This window comes from Cydia pomonella, chromosome 24, assembly GCF_033807575.1.
Source record: "Cydia pomonella isolate Wapato2018A chromosome 24, ilCydPomo1, whole genome shotgun sequence".
Classification (NCBI taxonomy): Eukaryota; Metazoa; Arthropoda; class Insecta; order Lepidoptera; family Tortricidae; genus Cydia; species Cydia pomonella.
This window is the reverse complement of record NC_084726.1, coordinates 13,667,133-13,692,264: the sequence shown is the minus strand read 5'-3', so window position 1 is coordinate 13,692,264 and position 25,132 is coordinate 13,667,133. Positions and strand designations below refer to the sequence as shown.

At 34.3% G+C, this 25,132-nt stretch overlaps 2 protein-coding genes across 18 annotated transcripts in view; one reads left to right on the top strand and one right to left on the bottom strand.

Annotated features, from left to right (window-relative positions):
* The window catches only part of LOC133531155 (hemicentin-2), a 782,365-nt gene that overhangs the window by 73,796 nt on the left and 683,437 nt on the right, over positions 1-25,132 (top strand). The gene's annotated exons all lie outside the window — the stretch shown is intronic.
* Positions 5,513-7,450, bottom strand: LOC133530860 (uncharacterized). The gene has a single exon (XM_061868915.1). It carries the CDS (start codon positions 7,448-7,450, stop codon positions 5,540-5,542), a length of 1,911 nt encoding a protein of 636 aa, XP_061724899.1. The 3' UTR covers positions 5,513-5,539.

The window sequence follows — 25,132 nt, the reverse complement described above, 5'->3', positions numbered from 1 at the left end:
AGATGAAGTACAAAACACAAATGAAATAAAATATTATCAACAATAAAACATATATAGGTAAAAAACTTAAGTAAGTCACCTGTTGTATGTAGTTGTGTTCGAATAGACATTTGTTTTGTTTGTGTGTGTCTTTTAAACATGTATTGTCTATTCGAACACGTCACAACTACATACCACAGGTGACTTACTTAAGTTTTTTATACCTATATATTTATACACTTACACATATATAAATACCAAATATAAATGATTTATTTGGTGTAACACAATCCCTACTAGTATTATAAATGCTTTGTAGATCAGTACCCCTAGTGTAAATATTTTCGACAGCGAAACGTGACGTACGCGTTTGCGTTAAGTGTCATTTTGTATGAGATTTTTGACTTTCCAAAACGTCCCGCTTGGCGCGCTGTTCAAAAACCCATACAAAATGAGACTTAACGCAAACGCGTACGTCACGTTTCGCTATCGACTAAAATTACACTAGGGGTACGGATGTGTCGGTGTCAAAAGTGACGTTTTTGTTTGAAGAAACGTCGGTTTTGATACTGATATATCCGATCCATATCGTATCTAGATCTAATATTTGACGTATTTTAAAGTTCAAATCGGGTCGTAACTGTCTGTCTGTTAGATAAAGATAACGATAGTTTATTATTCAAGTAGGCACATTACAATGCGCTTATGAACGTCAAATAAAGCTACACCGGCTCTAACCCTACACCTCTGACCCGAGAAGATTTAAATCCCGCCTCAATTGGAGGAGGGTATCCCAATATGGACCGGCAAGAAACTCAGCGGGACACATCTTTTCAAAACATTACATCTTATAATTAACATGCATTAAATAAGAAAAAGAAATACAATTTAGATTACGATAGAATCGATTATCTCTTCACGCCTAAACTGTTGAACCGATGTAGATAAAATTTGGCAAGGATTTAGGGGAAAGATTTATATTTAGGATAGTTTTTATCAATCATCAATTTATCACCGTCATTCCTCGCGAACGAAACGTTCACTAAATACATAAAATAAGTTACAATGAATATAAACACCAAAATGGCTACCACTCAGTATGCCTTAGGGCACAACACGCCTAGATTTCTAAGGCATTTATTTAGCACTATGAGGCCAATTCGAATGTACACTTGACATCAAAACGATATCTAAATTATGTCAGTTAGTTATCGCGCGTGCTACTTGCTCGCGTCTAAAAACGGGCAAGTCCGAGCGAAACGAACACGCGAATAGGGTATTTGACTGTATTTACGACCGTTGTTTGACGACCAGTTTGGCCTAGTGGGTAGTGACCCTGCCTACGAAGCTGATGGTCCCGGGTTCAAATCCTGGTAAGGGCATTTATTCGTATGATGAGCATGGAAATTTGTTCCTGAGTCATGGGTGTTTTCTATGTATTTAAGTATTTATAAATATTTATATATTATATATATCGTGGTCTAAGTACCCTCAACGTAAGCCTTATCGAGCTTACTGTGGGACTTAGTCAATTTGTGTAATAATGTCCTATAATATTTATTTATTTATTTAAAATAAATTATTTCATACCATGCATAAAAAAAGAACCACAACCTTAATAATAGAGAAACGTAGACAGCAGTAATTTTGAGGCACTATTTTTATTTTATAACTCGTATAGAACTATAAAGAGTAGGTTACTTGACCGTGACGTCATTTGCTAGTGGTCCATATAAATTCCATACTTATCAAATCGTTTTGACAGTTCGAAAAAAGAAATAGATTTAACTAATAGTCAAATACCCCTATGATAGCTAAACACATCTATTCTGATTACTGATCTGCCTGCGTTGCCAACATGCCAATTGTCAAGGCTCCGTAGCGGATGGACGTTAATTTGTTACGGAGGCGTCGGCAATTTGCATTTTATCTATGCATCCAGTAGCAGCCGGGCGCTAGCACATGATTAGCGGAGATAGACTACCCGTCCCTCTTTAATTAACATACTTAGTAAAAGATAGGTAGTCATCTCGCCGCGAGATACTGTCGCGCCAATCATATATGTTGCTAAGGCCTAGAAGTAATTATGTGAGTTGTAGAAAAGTAGAGAGAGAGAGAGAGAGAGAGAGAATTTGAGGTACCAGGCATGAATATTTACAATATATTTTACAGGATACATATATATGGACAGGGGCTTCATGCTAGATGGCACACTCAGAGGAGAGAGGGAGACTGGCTTGCTGCGAGTGGCGTCATCACGATCTTCAAGGTCTTCAGTGCTATATACACAACTTCCGACCAACTCTCAGTGGACATCGGTCCCCAGATATAACACCCTCTCTCTACCATTCTACGTTGGACCTTCCGACAATAGACAGCATATGACAGCAGCTGTCAAGCGTACGTTCGAATTTGCCTGTAGGTCACATAACCAAGCTTTACCTTTACCGTTCCGAACACATAGTGACGTCATCACATTCTGCCCGCTATTTTAATTACCTTAATGACGTAAGCAGTTTTCCTGTTACGTAACAAATACAACGAAATGTCTGCGTATAAGTAATGAAAGGAATTTGTACCTTATATCGTTATGATAGATATCAATACGAGTATAAGATTGGATGGGCTGCAAAGATTTCTGTGTTTTAAGTTTAGAGGTACCTGATTAAGATTAAGTTAAATCTTAAATGGACTATATCTGTATTTGGATTCGAAGCATCAAGAGTTAAAACTATGAAGACATTTGCGAAGAAATTACTACCTTGATTAATTTAGTTAGGATCTAATTTAGAATGGATTGATTCGATTTAGTTGTTTTTGTGACGTATTTGTGTAATAATGTCCTATAACATATTATTTTCAATATTATACCTTGGTTTTATTCATTGCTATTGGACGTTGTATTGAATTCAAGTTTAGGAGAAACTGTAGTCATCATAGAAAGTAAAACATTATCATAGACGCAGGTCGCAGTGGTATTCACACCTTTCGGATAAAAAAATGTTTTCAATTCTGATCAAATTTATTGGCGCTTAAACAGTTCACATAATTTTGTACCTACATGCTCAAAAAAATACTATTTTTCTCTTTTATCTAGAGTTACATCGAATTCTGTACCTGAATACTCCATATACCTGTAACATTGTTAACGGTAGTTTCCATTCGCAAGAGGAAAAGGAACGAAGTCACTTGACCGCTTCTCCATACAAACGTAATCCCCATTTTCCTCTCTAGGTTAACAGAGTGGACGATACAACTGACGCTCACAAAGGTAGTCAAAGAGCATGTGTATTCGGCTCGGCCTTCACTCGGCCTATGGATGAAATACTCTTGGCAGAGATAGGAAACGTGTGGTGAAAACGGCCAAGTTTATTAAAAATATTAGATGCTACAAAAATTTAGTTTTTTTTTAATGCCATAGATATGAGCAGACGAATCGCCAGACAGTATGGTGTATAGATGGTTTATGATTTAAGATATTTATTTCTCAAAAGATTTACATAAATCACTTACTGAGAAAACAATAATTTTGCTTAAATCTAAATAGGAGAGGGTAGCATGCAAAAACGGTGAACGACTTACGTACAAAGACGCTTGGTAACAACATGCGCAATGCAATAATAATGTCATGCAGTGCGTCGAGGTCGATGGTAGATGGTAGTGTTCTTCAAAATAGTGCAAGTTATCCTTCCTTACATTTTGGTGTAATTTCGTTATTATTCGCCCGTACGTCTCGTACACGTATTGGCGCAAGCGAGACGAAAAAGTAGGAACGAAATGGACCCGTTAATGATAGCTAAATAACATCATTAAGATATCATTTTGATGTTAATATTTACGTTTGATTTGGCTTTCAGGTTTTAAAAAAAGGTTGGTGACTCGCATTGCCGTTTTTTAATAAATAAATAATAAATAAATTTTATAGGGATATTCTTACACAAATTGACTAAGTCTCGCGGTAAGCTCAAGAATGCTTGTATTGAGGGTACTCAGTCAGACAAAGATATATATAATAATAATAATATATACAAATACTTAAATATAGAGAAAACATCCATGACTCAGGAACAAATATCTGTACTCATTGGGATTCGAACCCACGACCATCGGCTTCATAGGCAGGATCATTACCCACTACTCCCACAAGGCTAGATCGGTCGTTTATGATTATGTATATGAATCTACGAAAGGTGTCCCTAGGATACGATGACTTGTTACTATTATACTGTTTCTATGCTTATTTGCTACCGGACTTATATAAAAATATACGATAAAATTGCAATTTTTTACACATATCAAAGGAAATATCAACTACCTAACTTAAAAAATATTTAAATTTTGATTCGTTTTTAATTTTATTAGAAGTAGTTTTATATATATGTAAAATTTCTTTGCTGTCATGTATTTTAGTAGTAATTAAATAAATAAAATTCAACCCGTTCCTTTTTAGTGAAAGAAAACATTGTAAGATAACTTAATTTACAAAAAAAAAAATAACATACAAAATGTCCGAAATAGTGTCCGAGTGTAACGCACTTGGTCTAGTCTTTACAACCAGCATGCCTACATAGGATTCGTTTCATTCTACAACTTTAATAGTTTGAACGAAAATCCGAGCCGCATGGCGAACCCGTTTCTCTGGTTTTCGTTTTTCCCTTGCTTGGTTTATGTACCGTATGTATGTGTAATGTATGTAATAAATAACCTGAGTTACCATTAAAGGATGTAAACTAGATTTTTTGTCTTTTACGTGTATTTTTAGTTAAACGGATATTTCTTTGTCTCTGTTTCGCCCAATGGTTGACTGGTAGAGAATGTTTTAAAGCGATAAGTCCGCCGTTTGTATTCTTTTTTGTGCAATAAAGTTTAAATTTATATTTTGATGTGTGCATGAATATGTATATGTAAAACATAAAAATAAAGCGATGCTGATGTATTGTATGCCGATGCTTATACTCGTGATAATATGTATTATGTAGCCTAGTAGTGATGGTAATAAACGCGAAAGAAGAATACTATCAGTTTCACTTTACAAGCTATAATACATATAGTAGCATGAATACTTGAAAACACAAATCAAAATATCAAATCAAATATTTTAATTGGGATCCCTTTGTTTGACATAATTATAGAAAGTCATAAATGTGATAAAGTCAGATAATATGATTGTCAGATTATCATTACCTAGTCATAATTCAGAAACCGTTAACTTATCGGGATTTTCATTAGGTTATCCTATAGAAAGGTTAGGTTAGGTTTGTTTTATGGCAATCGTGAAAAGTTACACGTTTCAGAGAAACACCAAATGCGGACAAACGATACATTATGACTTAAAACTTTATTGGAAACAATAGAGACCCAATTTGATTATCCTAGTTGGCATTAAGTTGTTCAATTTATGTGAAATAATTGCATCTTAATAATTATCATCTCAGGCATTAATAAATGGGCATTTTGAAATTTACAAATTTGTATATAAATCTCGAAAACCATGACAATACATGTAACAATTATAATTACGTTGACCGCCCACCTTGCGCTAACTATACATTTAACTTAATTACATCGGATTGTAGAAAATGCTACCTTTGTTTTTGGCTTTAGCGTTTAGAGGTCGAATTCTTGAAGCTAGCATCTCTTCCATTATTTTTTGTTTGAATCTTGCTTTACCCTCTTTTACTTGAAGTATGCTAGGACAGCTTATGGTTGTTTGTAAATTGGCAGAATTTGTATTTATGTCATCCGTTAAAATCCAACCTAAGAGTGTACATTGAGCGATAATATTGCCCTGTCCTCTCTTAAGTCCACAGTCAATAATTTTGCCAAAAACATCAGCCCCGAAGAGAATATCAATCTCACTTGGAGTGTTAAAGGTGGGGTCAGCCAACTTAATGTTATCGAGTTGAGGTAGTATGTTGCAATTGATTTTCTTAGCTGGCATATTGTCATTAAAAGAATTTATAACATAAGCATTTACCTTTAAAGTAAAATCTGGTGTATACCTCGACGAGATTTGTAAATCCACCTTGCCATTTGCCGTTTTCTTCCTTAACAACTCGGCTACCCGTGATGTGACAAACGAAGTTTGGGATCCTTTATGGATTAGTGCTCTGCAGACCAATGGTTGTCCGCACTCCGATGCTACATCAACGAGCGCTGTGGGCAATAGAATATTTCGTACACGATCCTCTCTACTCGATCTGACAGGTGCAGCTAACTTTGAGTCTTCTGTAGTCATGTAAACTTTCTTGTTTTTTTGCCTTTGATCGTTATTTGTTTGTTTTATACTCTGATGTATCAACGAATGATGTCGGCCTTTACATAATTGACATGACTTCCATTGTTTACATCGCTTTACTACATGATTTGGTATAAGACAGTTGAAACATAGCCTGTTCTTTTTAACAAATACGTACCTTTCATCCACTGCCTGATTTGCAAACTGTTTACATTTATAGATATGGTGCCTTTCCTGGCAAAATGCGCATTGAATATCTCCGCTGTCACCGCCGGCTGTCACATGAAATGTCTTGGGATTTGTTGGGTTGTGATTCTTGTTAACTGGATCCACCATCTCCAGAGTTCTGAATCGATTTTCCAAAAAAGACTTCAATTTCTCAAAGGTCGGAAAAACTGCCATGTCATCATTGACTAACTTTTCCCAGTGCTTATGAGTTTCAGGGTCCAGTTTTGACACTATGACATGAATTACAATAGCGTCCCATTCAGCTGTAGGCAAGCTAAGATTTTTTAGTGCGTTTAGACATTCGACAGATGTATCTAGCAGCTGTTTTAATGCGGTGGCTGATTCTTGAACGATTGCTTTTTGGCCGAAGAACCTCTTAAAATGACAGTTAGCAATGTACCTTTTGTTGTCATAACGCTTCTTCAGAGTGGTCCATGCTTGTATGTAGTTCTCGCCGGTAATGGGAAATTGACGTAAAAGAATTTCGGCGTCACCCTTCAGACTAACTTTTAGATAATGCATACGTTGCACGTCATTTAGGGAGTTATTCTTGTGGATCAAAGTGGTGAATAAATCATAAAAAGATTGCCATTCTGTGTAATCTCCGCTAAACATCGGGATTGTGATACGAGGTAATTTCATGTCACTGATCGACGCTTGATTGTTTGACCTATTTTCTGTTTTGTTGTCTCTCGTTTCTGTACTAAACTTGTGTAAAACTGTCTTCAACTCACCCTTATATATATAATAACGTTCTTCAAAAGTGTCGTATAGATCTTCCGTAAAGTATGATAATTTGCATTTGTCTTCTTCTGAAACTGTGGTAATCAACTTTTGATGAATGCTTTTGAATTCCTTATAGTTATTTTCTAAAGTTTCTAATCGTCCTTGTACGTATCCTGGTGTAATTCTTTCTTTTGGAGACTTTTTGTAGTTCACGTGAGCTTTCTCCATTGTTTCTAAACTGTCTATTTGTATAGCAATAAGTTTCTCGGTCGTATTCATGTTTAATGAGAATTTCGTAAATATTATCTAAGTACCTTCGTAAATATATCGTAGACTATTTGTATACTTGACTGTCCTTCTTATTTTAACTATCCGGTTCGAAGGACCATGTTTTCTATATTATTGTGAATAATTGTATTTTTTGTAAAGAAAACGTATTTTTATTCTAACATGACTTTATTGACTGACATTATATTTCATCATAAAAACAAAGAGTACGGTAAACATATTAAGCTTCAAAAAGGTTAAACAATAGGAATATTAATTTTGGCGGGAATTAGGTCAATGATTTATTCGAATTGAATCACAGTATTGATTATAATATGTGATATAATTAGGCATTAAAACACTCGTGTGATGTTAGTATGAAACCCTGTTTTAACTGCCTGTATTTTAATGTCGATTTTATTAAATCGCATTTTCTTTTTTATAATGATATGTTATTTAGGTATAAAATTAAATTAAGATTTTTATTGTTTGAATATGATTTTTGGCACAGTTTGAGGCGTTTTTAAGTCATCAATAAGATTAAATTTATTATACTTATATCTAGTCATTATAGTCTAGTCTTAAATCTTTATTATAAGTACAGTCAAGTGTAAAAATATGGGTGTACACATCTTTCTCAAAAATAGGTCCCATAGCATCTTATTCCAGTGTAATAAGAGCGTAGCACCATATTTATGAGACGATCCTCTCGATACATATTTTTGCAGCTGACTGTACCTACATAGAAACGTAATATGTAACGTATAATAGTCCATCAAAAAAACATGTAAAACTTCTTCCTTCTGCCGCAACTGGCCCTATGTCTATTTCTTTTTGTGTTTAATTTTTGATAGGGATAACTTTTAAGCCTGTAACTAACACTAAATATTATGGATCTCAAATGATCTGAAATAAATTATTTTATTTTATTTATTTATTTAATAGTCCATCAGCCAAATACTGAATTTTCGAAATATTCTCTAGCGTGATATTTTCTATAGATAAAAGTTCGTCGTAAAAAGGACATCATTATTTCCTCTTTTACTTTTTGCACGTACAATCTTTGAAACAAGTATCATTAAACTTGGGATGTTATTTACTAACTTAGAAAATGGGTGGGTACCTAGGTTTAAAATTTTATACTTATTTTCAGATATGTACCTACATCTCAAAAGAGCGCTGGTGGCCTAGCGGTAAGAGCGTGCGACTTTCAATCCGGAGGTCGCGGGTTCAAACCCCGGCTCGTACAAATGAGTTAGGAACTTATGTACGAAATATCATTGATATTTAACTACCAGTTGCATTTCGGTGAAGGAAAACATCGTGAGGCAACCGGACTAATCCCAATAAGGCCTAGTTTATCCTGTGGGTTGAAGGGGCCAGATGGCAGTCGCTTTCGTAAAAACTAGTGCCTACGCCAATTTTGGGGATTAGTTGTCATGCGGACCCCAGGCTCCCATGAGCCGTAGCAAAAATGCCGGGACAACGCGAGGAAGAAGAAGATGTACCTACATTTTGTCTCGGTTCCACGTCAAGACTAAGATCAGATAAACCTATAAATTGTATACAGATATCTATCGCAATAAAAAAAAAAACTCTGGCCAACGTGGGATTCGAACCCACATCTTTGGATTACCGGTACAACGCGCTACGTTAAAAATTCGCTGTGAATGACGGATGGACCTGCAACCCAAAGATGTAGGTTCTAATCCCACGTTGGCCAGAGTTGATCATGATCATAGTTCATTTTTTTATTGTGATACAGATGTATATACAATTTATAGATTGTCATTTGTCCCACAGTAAGAAAACCAAAAATCATGTCAACACACTTCATTTGTCAACAAGACACACTAGATTTAACAAACTATTTAAACAATGATCAACTTTCTTATTCAAACTAATAAGTACTAGTTAACCTATCAGTACCCCTAGTGTAAATTTATTCGATTGCGTAACGTGACGTACGCGTTTGCGTTAAGTCTCAGTTAGTATGGGATTTAGAAACAGCGCGCCAAGCGGAACGTTTTGGAAACTCAAAATCTCATACAAAGATTCCTCATCAGAGGAACGCCATCGAATAAATGTACACTAGGGGCTCTGTACCCCTAGTGTAAATTTATTCGATGGCGTAACGTGACGTACGCGTTTGCGTTAAGTCTCATTATGAGTGGGATTTAGAAACAGCACACCAAGCGGAACGTTTCGGAAACTAAAAATCCCATACAAAAAGAGACTTAACGCACATGCGTACGTCACCTCACGCTATCGAATAAATTTACACTAGGAGTACAGATCAGTCTATTGACCATCGTGAAAAGCGTAATTTCACATTCAAAAGTCAGAATAAATTTTATAAAGAGTAAAGTTTTATTAATAGTAACTATCACCTTCTAAAGTGTCTTTTCATTCATTCAAAAATGCGCAAGTCAAAAAAGCAATATGGCATAGATTATAAATATACGCAAATTGATGCCAAATCATTTCACATAATTGAATCCCCAGAACCAATCCCTTGGATTACAGAATTACATCACTTCAATAAACTGGAATTGCCTTTTAATTCCACCCAAATATAATCGTCCGGAAGATCGTATAATATAAATATATGGGAATATAAATTTAATATATATTCGCGCAGGTCAAATGCAATTTGTGAAATGACTACCCAATTTTGCTCCCGAATTTACCTACGAGGGAGTGGTAGCAGAAACGACGAGTTAAATTACGTTGATTTTATATTTTGATGATGTGAGTGGTTTTGATTTTTGAGGGTATTTAGGTTAGCGCATTTATTTTTTGGCGTAAATGCGTGCCTACATAATTTTAAATACTATAAATGATAAGATGATTATATTTATGCTGTCTGACACGACACGGTCCCAAATCGTTGTTGAAACAAGTTGAATTGGTTATGATTTTTAGTTCTATTTTTACTTATTTTACTGTAATAATAATATGTCATCACATGTTACAGTAAAATTATACAAATAGAATTAAAATAATAATACAGCATATGTTATTAATTAAAGTATGTTTAAGAAGAAGAGGGACCTGGAAGGTGTAGACCTCGGCGTACTTTCTCTGATCAAATCGGGGAAATCCTGAAGAAAGGCCAGGCCAAGAGCACCCTAAACTGACGAGCGTGCATTAGGAATTTAATAAAAGTAAAGCAAGTGAAAGAGATATGTCAGGATCGCAGCAAGTGGAAATCCGTGATCTCTGCCTACCCCTCCGGGAAATAGGCGTGATTTTATGTTTGTATGTATGTATGTATGTTATAATTGAGATGATTAAAAGATAAAATGTAAGTTCTGAAAATGAAAATAAAATGTGTCACTTGATTCTTTAAGTATATTATGAATAATAAAAAAAATAAAAAACGGTAAAAACATAACCGTGAGAAATTGTAAAACAGTATCATATTAATATAGCGGCGCCAAAACGTCAGAATATTAAAATGTTTTAAAAATTCAACCATTTTTAGCTTGTTTTACTGATATTATTCTATCCATAAATACAAATATAACTTCAAACATGTAGCCACCAATCCTGCAATCTCACCTGGAAGAAACGTTACTAAACATAAAACAGCGTTATAATCGTTTCTGCCGACGCTGTTTGTAACGTTATTGCTCATAATCCCGCGGGGCTATATGTTGTATACGCATTAAATGTACGGTTCGCAATATTACGTAATTTTTACTAGCCCTGCCAAGTGTGGGGGTGAATTTTGATTTGCGTTAATGTTTATATTTTTGGTTTTTAGCACTTTCTGAAAAACAATACAATACAAATCCTCTTTATTGCACAACCTCTGAAAAAATGTACATGGAAACAATATAATACATGAAGATAGAGGTAAACAACAGGCGGCCTTATCGCTACAGAGCGATCTCTTCCAGACAACGTTTAGGTAACACTTTTCCTGGTAGAACAATCTTTTAATATGTTGCTTTCAAGATGTTAAGCGACCACACATATAACAATAATATTCGTTTGAGGAATCAGTGCTATTTTTTTTTCCATATGTATGTTTATGCATAAATCTGTTGATGGAAAGTTATTAAGGGTGACGAAACAGCAAACATTTGACTGGTTCATTTCAGAGTGACACTGTCATTTTAGAGTTAGAGATAAAATCTGAAATTATAGTAAATTCCCACTTGATTTTATACCAGAAATACAGTCCAATTGTAAACATTTTGTTCATCCAGGTTTCACAAGTATAAATATGGGAATAAAACCACCAGAGAATCATTAGCACAAAGCAAACAGCGAAGAAACATTTATCCATCTACGAGTACGTATTATTTTACTCACAAATCAAGAGTTTATTTAATTCTATATTATGATTGTAAGGAGATACGGTAGAAGTAAGCATTGCGAGAAAATGTTTAGGTATGTCGGTATAAACTTTTGCGATGAGTAAAAACAGTTCCCATTAATAATGAATTAATATTATCAGCATAATTAGTATTATCTGATGCAAAATCATTATTGTATGTTATTATTATGTTTTGATTATGTTATGTTCATTAATTATGTTAATTATATGCATGTGGTTTAAGAATATTTTACGCCTTTAGGGCAGTTTATAATGGATAACCATTTTAGAAAATCTGTATTAACTAGATATAACAAAACAATAAAGAAATTGAAATTCATTTACAAATTTGAAATGCAATGCTTTGTAATAATTCCATATGAATAAATAACTTTTGCGATTTCCTGTAAAAATCTAAATGTAATCGTGTTCTACGCCGTGTTTTTTCTGTTTTTCAAGGGTGCATTCTTGAGCTTAAATTAAGTAACTTTCTCAAAGACACCTGAGCTTAAATTAAGTAACTTTCTCTTTTTTTCTTTTTATCTTATAAGGCCCTCACGTATACACTTGCCTTAGGACCTGTTTTCATATTGATTAGTATTTAGTACGAGTGTGTACATTTACTACTAAACGTAAATACTATCTCGGACGATTGACGTTCGAAATGACATTGATATGTCATAGTTTTCAATTGTTTGGTTGAATTCAATGTAATGCCCGTGTTACAACAACGCTATATGCAACATTTAATAACTTTTTATAACAAAAAAGCATTTTTTTTTTAATTAATTATTCCATTTAGTTTCCTTAAACGTACTTACCCATACCCCGGAGTTAACGGAATTCAATAAAAACACGGTGTATAAGGAAAAGTATTAAATCACGGTAAATTAATGTTAGCATCAAAGTGAACAAAATCTTGCCAATACCCTTTCAATGTATTTTGCAATTCGTAAGCCTCCAGAATCTTCCTGTATACACTGAAATATATTTTCTCAATTTATAAGTCAAATAAAATGGAGCCGATCAGCATTTATTATTGAAGTAATATTGACTGGCGTTTGTGTGAGTTGGAAGAACAATCATTCATGTGAAATACATTTTGAACAAAGTAAGTTATTATATATAACGAAGGGAACAGTTAAACTGCAGTTTTATTCTTCAAGGCATAATACAATGCGCTTATGATTGTGAAATAAAGCTACAGCGGCTCTAACCCTACACTTCTGACCAGAGAAGATTTAAATCCCTCCTGAATCGTAGGAGTGTATCCCATTATGGGACTGGAAAGAAACTTGGCGGCACACATCTTTTCAAAACATCACATCTTATAACTAACATGTATTAAATAAAATAATACAATTTAAATAATTTAAATTCATCATTTTAATCTTTTTCTTCTTCTTTTTCTTTCTCGCGTTGTCCCGGCATTTTGCCACGGCTCATGGGAGCCCGGGATCTGCTTGACAACTATTAATTATATTAAAATTTTACGAAAATAATAAATGGCCTTCCGAAACACATACAAGATTTATACCTATCTAACTCTAAATCAATTAAAAAAGTTAAAAATTATTTCATATCAAATAATTACGACTACATTTTGTAAACATATATTTGCTTTGTTATATAAATTAGTTTAATAAGTCCGAACCCTTGCTGTAATTAAGCCATTCATGACTTTAGCAGTAAGTAAACATGGAACTACGAATTTTTTTTAAACTAATTGGAACTTTAATAAAATATATATATATATATATATATATATATATATGCTTAATAATTATTAACTACTAATAATTATTAAGTATGTATATTATATATGTTTGTAGTAAATTTACAAATTGGATGTTTATACTTTTTTATACATGTAGCTCAAACATTATAACAATCCTCAAGACATATTCGTAATATACCGTCACAGATTCCTAAACGAATCACTCTACCCAATTTATCTTTACTATGGCACATATAAAGGACACAAATTGTATCAGCCCAAATAAAACACAGTAATGGCAAACAGGGGAAATAGGGTAGCAAAAGGATTTTCGTGGACAAATCAATATACTAGTAAATACATTAGTTTAGAGGCATGCACGCCTTAGAGACGTGACCTAATTTTCAAAAAACAAAACCATTTCACTTTACAATCTTATCCCGAAACTCTTACAAACGAAAATGAGTTTTATGTCTTATAAAACACAGTTCAAGACGACAGCAAAGATGTTTGTGCGAATAAAATCGAGAAGAACAATGCCAATACAGCTGAGCCAGCCAAACATAAACCTTTTAGCGTTGACATAAAAAGCATTTCAATGGGACAGAATAAATTTGCGCGCGTTTGTACTGGTTTTTTTTTACCGTCATTTAAAAAGGAACTTTACTCCATCTGTATAAAGTGTTATTTAGAATGTTTACTGGTATCGATAAAGGCCTTTGGTTTCAATCATTGGAAATGTGACACTGCCATTTCTGGACACTTCCAAATCTTCGACACTTTTCCTCTGACAATTATGTTAATCTTTTACGTTTACTTCCAAAATGTCACAAGTCTCTATCAATACTTAACTTGATACGATGTTATTGAATTGTGATTGAATGTGATTTTTATTCGTAAGGAAAAACGGTTTGGATAACGTGGGGAGTTTGTTTATAGGATTCGTAGATTTGTGGTAAATGTTTTGCCGATATTCTTATGTAATGGGGCGAGTTTTCTTCGGTCATTGTGTTTGATTATTACCGGCCGACATTTTGTTCAGGTTTCATAATTTATCAGAAAAAGGGGGTAAAACCTGCCTTATAAATATTTGTTACCTACACTAAAATTTATTCAATTAATTTCCTCCGTACTTTTCATACGGTTTTCAACTGGTTTTGATAGGACCTTGGCGATCGTCTTGGTGATTGGATTCATTTTATTTCGCGTGCACTAATAAGCGTGAGTGATCTTCAAGGTCGAATCAAAATAAGATCGAAACCGTACCAAATTATTAAATCAGTGCTCTCAAAATGATCTAGTTTTTAAGCCAAATATCCCTCTTGCATTGTTGTAAATCTCTGGAGTTGCAAGGATCCATGGGTTACGGAGACTACTTACCATCAGGCGGGCTATATGCTTGTGTGCCACCGACGTAGTATAAAAAAATGCTATAAGTATAATCTGTTTTTGGCAACAAAAAAAAAACCCCAAATACAAATAGGTTGCGTTGTTTAATCACAGATTTCCTATGGCCACCTCCTGTCTCCATCATCAGATCAGCTCGATGGTACAATAATATTTCATTTCCACCCCACTTACATAGGTACCTATGCAAAATTTCGGCTCAATTGGAAATAGGCAAGTGGGTCAAATTTAGCTTATAAGACCCACACCAACCAACCCACCAACCCACATAGGTACAGTCGAGTTCATAAATATGTATACATTTTTTTACCTTACTCCAAAGGATTAAGGTGAAGAAATATATACATATTTATGAACTCGACTGTACCTACATACTAACAGGGCAAGTTAAATAAAAGCTTATAAAAATATGTGCTAACAGGGAAAACAAATCCCAACCTCGTGCGTGTCAAATAGGGTTCGTCGCAATAATGACGTCAGCTATAAAAAACGAAACTATCGAATAAGGTGCACATCCAATAATTCACGGCGGGATAAGTCCCGGGGTGACCCCACGATAAAGAGATTAGGACACAGTCCAATGCACACAGATGTTGCAGGAAAGTTAGGATTATTGACTTGTGGAAATGCTTTAAAGGTTTAAGTGGTGTAAGTGCTGTTTTTGTATTTTTCTGAACAATTTCAAGATGTCACTCGCGTGACATGTTTCGGAGAGCCTACGTCATCTTTCTCGATGAACGAGTGACTAAGAACACGTGAGTTTAAACCGTAAAATTAGTTTTATGTTAGAATGTCTATGACGTATGACGACCAGTTTGGCCTAGTGGGTAGTGACCCTGCCTACGAAGCCGATGGTCCCGGGTTCAAATCCTGGTAAGGGCATTTATTCGTGTGATGAGCATGGATATTTGTTCCTCATGGGTGTTTCCTATGTATTTAAGTATTTAATGAGCTTACTGTGGGACTTAGTCAATTTGTGTAATAATGTCCTATAATAATATTTAGTATTATTTAATTTATAAGCTATTTAAATAAATATGCCATGAACATTTTTAACATTGTGATTGTCAGTAGTTAAACGATTTACTACAAACAAAACTTACTAAAACTAGTTCATAATACTTCTTATAAACTATTTAAAGTAAGTTTTGTTTGTAGTATTATTTAATTTATAGGCTATTTAAAAAAAAGTTTAACTACCTATTTATTGCGAAACGTATTTTTTTTTTTACTACAGCGTTATAACAGAGACGTATCCCCTGACGTCTCAAGATATTGTAATGAATTCATCTTCTTCATAATATGACTTTTACTCGTTCAGATATCCAATAATTGAAATTGCCGAAAAATGTTAGAATATTTATTTTCCGTGTAGCGACGTGTTATTGTCGACTGTTGTTAAACATTTTTTTTAAGTAACTATTTCTGGTCGATTTAATTTTTTTTTAAAAGGCGGACTTAAATAAAAATATCACCTTCGTGACACACTATGGTTTCACGCGTCACAGACTTAACAATGTAAACGCAGCAACAATTATTCTCCCCTACGTGGATCCTGTTCTCCCCTACGTGTAGAGGGTGATTTTCGAGTAGGATAAAGAGATTAGCATAGCTCAGTGGATACAGATGTTGTACATTGCAATGAAAAGTGTAGAATTGCAGGGCGTTATAAAAAGTAGAATGAAGATTGAAACTGTTTAAATGGGTTCAGATTTTGTAAATGTAAAAATGAGAACATTAACCAGTGACCCACTTTTCGCTACAAAGCAAAAAATACATGCTCATAGCGCGTATCTCACGCTGGAAGTGAAAGTTTTAAATTATTTTGCATTTAACAAATAAAACAAATAACTTGTCCCCGTTTTCAGACTTTAAGGAATTCAAAAGGAATATTTAGGAAAAAAAGGAATTTTTTATACTTACGAATTTATCCACATTTTAGCAACATTTGTGGCATCCTGCAAGTATTTATATGCATATACACGTAAGGTAAGGAGTCACAAATTCCTAGAGTACGTATCCGGAAACGTTATTAGAATATTCAGAATCTAAATTTGATTTGATATAACTTTTAATCAAGATCAGGGGGCCTAGCCAAGATGACAAACGTATATCAAGAAACTCCAAAACGAAAATAAATAAAAATCTGGATGACAAATGCTCCGAAAAGTCCCGTGAATATTTCCATACATTACTAAAGTTTCGATTGACGTTTTAAATGAACATTTCTGCTAGGCCCCCAGATAGAATCCAGCTTCGCTACCCTTGACTGCACAATAATTTGTGGACTAAAGTAGGTGGCGACGTATCGCAATAAATCATCGCTACTTTCCTCAGATAACATGATAGGGGAAGCCGGTCTCGGACATCGGAACCGAGAGAATAGAAATAATGGGATTTTCTAAAATCGATGCAATTATATAAAAAGGAATGGTGGTGATAACAATTGGTGGCTTTTTAATAATTTGTAAAAAAAAGATTTTTGGGTGTACCTAAGGCGATGACGTGCCATAAATCTTTTATTTCGCGGTAAAACTTCAATAACATACAGAAGAATATACCTATATTACAAAAAAAGATTAAAACATATTGACATTGTTTACCACAAAATGGGCTCGACTCAGCATAATGCTGATCTGAAGGTCGGCGCTGATCTTCCGGCGAGACCATTTGTGGGCCATGATTGCAACTGTATGGCACGGTAAAACTGAACGCATCCGACTGAACTTGCGACAGTTAATACGGTAATTGCTTGCCATCTAAATGTATGACAGAAATGACATAATCTAAGACGCGTGTCGAAATTAATCATCCCCACTATCCTCAGATATCACGATAAGGGAATCTGGTCTCGGACATCGGGACCGAGAGAACGGTGGGAATTTTAAAATAAATACAATTATAAATAAATAAATTTTCTTTATTCAGATAACTAGGATCCATTGGGGTTAGGTACAAAGTGACTTAAAATCTATTGTTAATATTTAAAAAAAAATTAAACTAATGAAATAAGAATTCGCAATAAATTAGATTATAACTCTCAGTAAATAAATAAATAAAAATAAAAATTCACAATATTATAAATAAATTAACTAAAAATTCACAATAAAATAACTAAACTAAATTAAAAATTAAATTATAAACCTTATAAAAGAGATTAGCTGTAAATATAATAGGTGATTCTTAAAACATAATGTCTAAGTATAATTAAAGAGTTTTTGACTGTCTTGACTGAGCAATCATTTGTGGACTGTAGGCGGCGACGTGTCGAAATGAATCATCGTGATAACGACACGATAGGGGAGGCTCGGACTCGGACACTGCGAGAATAGGAATAATGGGATTTTCCCAGCGAATCAATGCCATTATAAAACATATAGAACACAAAACATTTCCTTCACTTTTACTAATTTTATAACTATGTAGGAATTTTACAACGAGCAAACTTTTTATGAACAATATCAACAATACTATGTTCATCGTCACATCTGTTTAAAAATGGGGGTATAACTGCAGATTTATTTATCACAGTTTTGAATGATTCCCAGTTAGTTTCACTAGTCTTAAACCGACCGGGATATGGACCGTGATTACCTTTTATATTGTTTTTTTGAGTTCCCGATATTTTGACGCAGCTACATGCGTATGTTAGTCCTAAACAAGATGTATGTAGCTGCGTCGAAATATCGGAAGCTCAAAAACAATATAGAAGTTAATCATGGTCCATATCCCGGTCGTTTAAGTCAAGATTTATGTATACTATCTGTAGGTGAAAAACAAAAATTGCTATAATTATATAATGAATTATATTGAGGATCGAAAACTTTAAAAAAAAGAATCTGTCAACGCTGAACTGAACTTTGGAATGAACTGTCACCCACGGTATTTCCGGACCTGGCCGCAGGGGATATTAGTGGGTATTCTCCTCCACTTCCTCTGGCTAGCAGAGGGAGTTACGGGAGGAGCGAGTCCCACATACCACCCCCCAATGAGCTTCCCCAGCCCGGGGGTGAGATGCGTAAATGCATTTACCACTGCGTCAAAAAAAAAATGGTAACGCACTTGCAACCCCTCTGGTATTGCAGGTGTCCATGGTCTACGGTAATTGCTTACCATCATTCATAATTAAGCACCTGCATTGTTACTTTCAAAGGTTAAATACCAAATAAGAATTAATTAAATTAGAACCAAACTAAGTGTAAACCAAGTCTCTTATTCGAGACTACAACACTATAGGGGATCGAATAGCACCCCAAGCCATTAGTGGGCTAAATAAAGGTTCATTTAATAAAGATAAAGAAAAGATGGCGCCGATAGAGAGGCTTTTATCGCTTCTTGCTTGCGAGAATTGAAGCTGGGAAAAGAGCTGAGTGTGACTTTGTAGAGATTTATGTTTCGATATGATACAAACGTATAAAAGCAAGCGTTGGGCCAGCTGTAAGGATTATTTTATTATATTTACGAAATTATAATTTAGTATTTTTTGTGCCCATCGTATTTAAAGAGTTTTATTTAAAGATCTTTGGTATGCTTACGAGCAGATCTGCTATATATATATTCAACCAAATTCAACTTAAACATGAAGATGTCATGGTCGCTAAATAAATGGCAAATTTTTGACAGCCGCATACGAAAGGTTAAGAGAAAATAATTACTATTCTCTAACAAGTAAAAAAGAGCTCGTTTTGATAAAATTCAAAAAATTCAAAATTTTATTCTGCAAGTAGGCCCCAAGGGCTCTTTTACAAGTTAATACAACATTTATAGTAACATCATATAGTGACATGAAAAATACATAACAACATTTATAAATACAACAGCCAATACCTGGGTAAACATTACATTATAATAATCTTAAAATAAATAATTACTACAATACAATATAGATGTATGTTTCTATGGTTAAAAACACATTAAATCTGGAGATGTAAAAGGTCCCCAATGTCAGAGTATTAATACTAATAAAATTTGGAGGTGTAAAGTCTCTCCAAGTGTCAAAATAAAATTTATACTAAATAAATAAACCGCGTCTGGACTAGACTGGATAAAAACCCTAACATCTAAAAACAGTCTTGTCTCTGCTAAAATAGATATTTATGCATCTGTTTCGTAATGTCCAAGTAAAGTCCTGAATAATCTACTTGCCACTTATCTGACGAATAAAGTCATCGTTGGTGTTTCAAAATCTTCAAATAAGCTTAACTGGTGTGGGTTTCACAATCTTCAAATAGGTTTAAGATGTTAAGTTTTGCAGGAAGTTTTATCTGGCAGTTAATTTATTTGTTATTTGAAAGGCCAGGTCAAGTGACCGTGTATGAGGAATGTTATGAAAGTGAAGGAAGCGAAAGAGGTACGTCAGGATCGTAGCAAGTGGAAATCCGTGGTCTCTGCCTACCCCTCCGGGTAATAGGCATGATTATATGTATGTACGTATTTTCTTTTGTTTTTAGCTATCCAATAATTCACTAAGGCTTTTTGAAACAGACGCTTAAACTCATATACATATTATTATATATTCAATGGCATGCATTAGAAACACTATATTAACACTGTACGCCAAACACTGGCCAATTGTGAGTATTTTCACGCACTTTATGTAACATAATGCTCACTTTCGGACAATAAATTAATGTATTTGTATTTATATTGTTAATATTTGTAATTTTCATGAGTACATACAGATCCTACGTAGCAATAAAATCTAAGTAGCGTTTACAAATGCAATAATATATTAGGCGATGTCGTTTCTCTCGAAATGGGACCAAATACACTTCAAACGCCAAAATTACTGGCAAATTCAATTTATTTTCCATTTATTTACATTTACAGTCAATCCCGTGTAAAAGGAAAAACGTTTTAAGGAAAAATATCCCGTATTTTCGTCGAAATAAATACGAGAAACTAATTATCGGAAGAAGGCAGTGTTAGGCCATTATGTTTTTTGTTGATTTTGAGGTTGGTTGGTTATAGGCCATTACATTACGTATGTTGATTTTGAGGGTTGGTGTTAATTCTACTCGCTTTCGAGGAATTGATATTATGTGCCGAAATTGCCCTATTTTTTGTAAGCACTCAGAAAAAACGTTGAAAATATTTAACCTACAGGCCAATTGATGAATGATGATATTTTGTTTGAATATCCATATTATTTAAATTGTATTTTTATATTTAATGCATGTTAGTTATAAGATGTAATGTTTTGAAAAGATGTGTCCCGCCGAGTTTCTTCTCGAGGAGGGATTTAAATCTTCTCGGGTCAGAGGTGTAGGGTTAGAGCCGGTGTAGCTTTATTTGACGTTCATAAGCGCATTGTAATATGCCTACTTGGAAAATAAACTTCTTTTACCTATATCTTGAATTTGAATGTACACTGACATGAGAATGACATCTAACTGATGTCATTCAATTATCGTGCATCTCACTCGCACTTGTCCCTTAAAACATACTCTAACCTTTTCACATGTTTCACAAAAAGATTTTAGGATGAGGATCTTTAATCCATTCTCATAATGTCAAATGAAAAGAAACTTTTGATAAAACACGATGGAATTGTTAAATCGAGAATTTTAAATATTATCTACTATGTATTTAATAAATTCACAATAATATTCATAAAATAAAATATTCAAAGAAGTAGCAAGATGTTACTTAAATTATTAAAACCACATTTGTAAGATTTGTAGCTATAGACAAAACGCATAAATGACACTTCGATCGTGTTGTCCAAAGCGAATTACAATGTGATCGAAAATATTTCAATACATAAGATTTAGAGTCAACGGCCTACCTAGTATCTATATAACAAAAAGCAATAAACAAATAGAAACCTACCCCCCACTCTGATTTTCACCCGGACCAAAAGTGCCAAAAATACTGGCGGCATTGCCTCGCTGAATGGCCAGTGATATCTGCTGGACCAGGAAAGAACCAGAGCGAGGGTCGCAGCCCCTTTCTTACTATGTATTTACTATGTATTTTTTTTTACTATGTATTTATATTAAAACTTGTGGCATTTTTCAATTTAAAATACTATTAACTGTTCCTTTAAAGATTAGAAGGAAAACTCCTTATCCAAAGCCTGCACGTGTCCTTTTGTGAGCAAAGTATATTTATTTCCCCTACATCAGAATTAAATTCTTAATATAGATAGACGCGTACAAATATTAAGATTTGACTTTGTCAGGCTAGTACAAGAGATAAACGACCTTATTATTCATGAAGTACAGTTGTAAATTGAATAGCGAACAAATATAATGTATACAGTATATTTAAGTGTTTGAAATTTTATTCGCGGTATTTTTATGGCCCCATTTAAATTAGTTATTACATTTAGGGGATCATTCGTGATACGAAAATATTTAATAATGATTTTGTCACCCTTGTATAACCTGGTTTTAACGCACCCCGTTCAAGGGATGATTTACTTGAAGTAGAGATTACTTGGAATTAAACTGTTGAGGGGTGCATTTGAATAAAATATCTTAATTTTAATTTAATGTATTTTAAGGTTTGGTAGGCTCGGAGAACGAGGTTTTTGAAAAATTTTAGATCTCAATTGGCAACCGGCCAAATATTTCACTAGCAATTTTAAGGACTTTCTTTAGGGACTTCAGCGATTCGAATACTGCGTTTTTGATTTTCGCTTCATAGAATAAAACACGATTATGTCCAAAATGCACTTTAAAAATTTTTTTTTTTTTACACAAAATCTAAAAATATGAAAATGTATTTCAAAAAATGAGCATTATTATGCTCGAATATATGAATGAAGGAACTCAGTGATTACTATTTTTATATTAAAACACGCAAAAAAATAACATTAAAAATATGATAACCGCGCACGTACCATCTATCCATCTCGCTCATACATACGGACAGAGAGAGTGAGAGAAGAATACGAATCTACTGGGCCCTAATGTACGCAAGTTATTAATGGCTATTATTAAGTTATTTGCCGGTCCCTTATCTTAGCTTATTTTAATATTGGTAATGTATTTGAGATTTGTAGTCAATGAAAGTTAAATGCAACTTGGGATGGGAATCGCTAAATGAATGCTTTGGTTTTTAATAGTATGGTGGTATGTTATATAGGTTGAATTTCAGATTTATTATTTAATGAATTTTTGTAGAAGAAGAAGAAACAACAAAACATATTCTCCTAGACTGCAAACAGGTAGAAGTATACAGGAACAAATACCTAGGGACTCCGTGCACACTAGGAGAGGCAATTAGCAACCTGAAAACTTTGCTAGGCTTCGTGGAGGAGCTGGGGTGGTTAGAGTAGCGCTACCTCGTTTCACGCAAAATAGGCACAATGGTTGTCGATTTGCGGAAAATGCCCAGAAGCACTAACTAACTAACTAACTAATGAATTTTTGTATGTTTATAATTTGTGTATTCTGTGTTATTGTGTGGAATAATAAAATGTATATTGTTAACCTAACATAATTTTATTTACAATAACGATATACACAATAGACATATACATTGGTGTTATAATAGACATATAACTAGCTTGAATCTAAAATAGGCCCATAGGCATTGCACTAAGGATGCCGGCGGCATTTCCTCGTTATATTGCAATACTGATACGTTTTGCGAGGAAGCCAGCTCTTCGGTCACCAGTTACGTCAACCAGACGCTTCGCGATTTCTGCAAAACACTTGTACAAGCTGGGACCCCATGGACCTAGAGTTTCAACGCCAAATGTTACAAAATGGTACTCACTACCGAGGCTCTTATATTTATTACGTTTCAAAATTTCGGCGCTTTCCGCCGCTGCGCCCGCTTTTACATTAGGCCGTTGGAGGTGGGACGGTGTGTCTACGCAGGTAGCATCCCACACTAACATCCGTCCCAAGCTCCAAGGAACCAAGGACACCCCATCAGGCCTCTTGCCATCATCCCTGATAATGCCAGTCGGCTCAAGAACAGCAGGCACATTGATGGTAGCTAGAGAATGAAGGATCATGTCATTAAGCGACGCATGTCTTGAAAAACGTACCTGCACTTTTTTGACAAGATAATCCATGATTTTTGATAAGATAAGACAGTCGGTCCACGTCCGTGCCACTAGCGCATAATATGTGGCATACACCTAACATAACTTGTTAATACGTCATATCATATCACAACCGTGGCAATATTTCAACCACAACACGTGACATTAAATACACTATAAACCCAATAAAAGAGGAGATAGGGGACGCACGTTGCCAGTAATAAAGATAGAGCCTTTATTGCCCCACCCTCCCCTTTTCTTTATCGGTATTTTCAGAGTAGTCGAGAAATTATTGCGGGTATAAATAATAGAAATATGAGTTTGAAAGGTGGATGGATCATACTTTAGTTACATGATAATGTTTCCTTAAAAGATTATTTCTTTACCCTAATAAATATATCATAATGTGACCTTTGACATAACAACCAACAATAAATAGTAGATTACATACTAGGTACTTACAGATCTAGGGCAGTAAAGTAAAGTTGAGGTCGCCAAACATGTGATCCAAGGCTTTCTTATGTACTGGCCGAGGTGTGTATATCATTTTTCTGTTGGACGGAGCCGGAAAGCGGCAATTTTGTTAAGCGCAGCGGACCGAAAGTTGACGCTTTCCGGCCGGAGCATTCTTTAAACATAAAGAGAAATTATTGAGAAACACGATCATTATGAGGAGGAATTTTAATTCAAGAAACATCAAGTTTTGCTAAAGAAAATACGTAACAATTTGTTTAGCATTTTATATTATTTTTATTCCCTGATCCCTATAAGACAGGTGTACATATAGTCTGTATCTTAGGTAGTTAAAAAAATGTAAACAATCTGTTTTTAAACTGAATAAAATTTATCAGTTAACCAACAATAGAAAACTGCTTGGATTTGTTTTTTCATTGTTCTGGCTTTAACCTATTTCATTTTTTCTATTCCCTAATAATAATACAACAAAAGGACTCGTTCAAACCCGCAATCGTAAAGGTATACTTCATAATCGGCGATTTTATCGGTAAAGAGCAATCTCTTCCAGACAACCTTCGGGTATAGCTCAGTCATCTTGAGCAGAAAATAAGGCAACCTTCGAGGTTACGTCAACCTGTGAAGGATAATAAATTGGAAATTCTTAAACACTTTCACTGTGGCTGCGGTATTCAGTAAGGTGGAGGTACTTCAAAATTCAAAATTCAAAATTCAAAAAAATATTCTGCAAGTAGGCCTCAAGGGCTTTTTTACAAGTCAATACAACAT

Coding starts and splice junctions, on each gene's coding strand:
- LOC133530860 (XM_061868915.1), bottom strand. CDS start 7,450: ATGAATACGACCGAGAAACTTATTGCTATACAAATAGACAGTTTAGAA.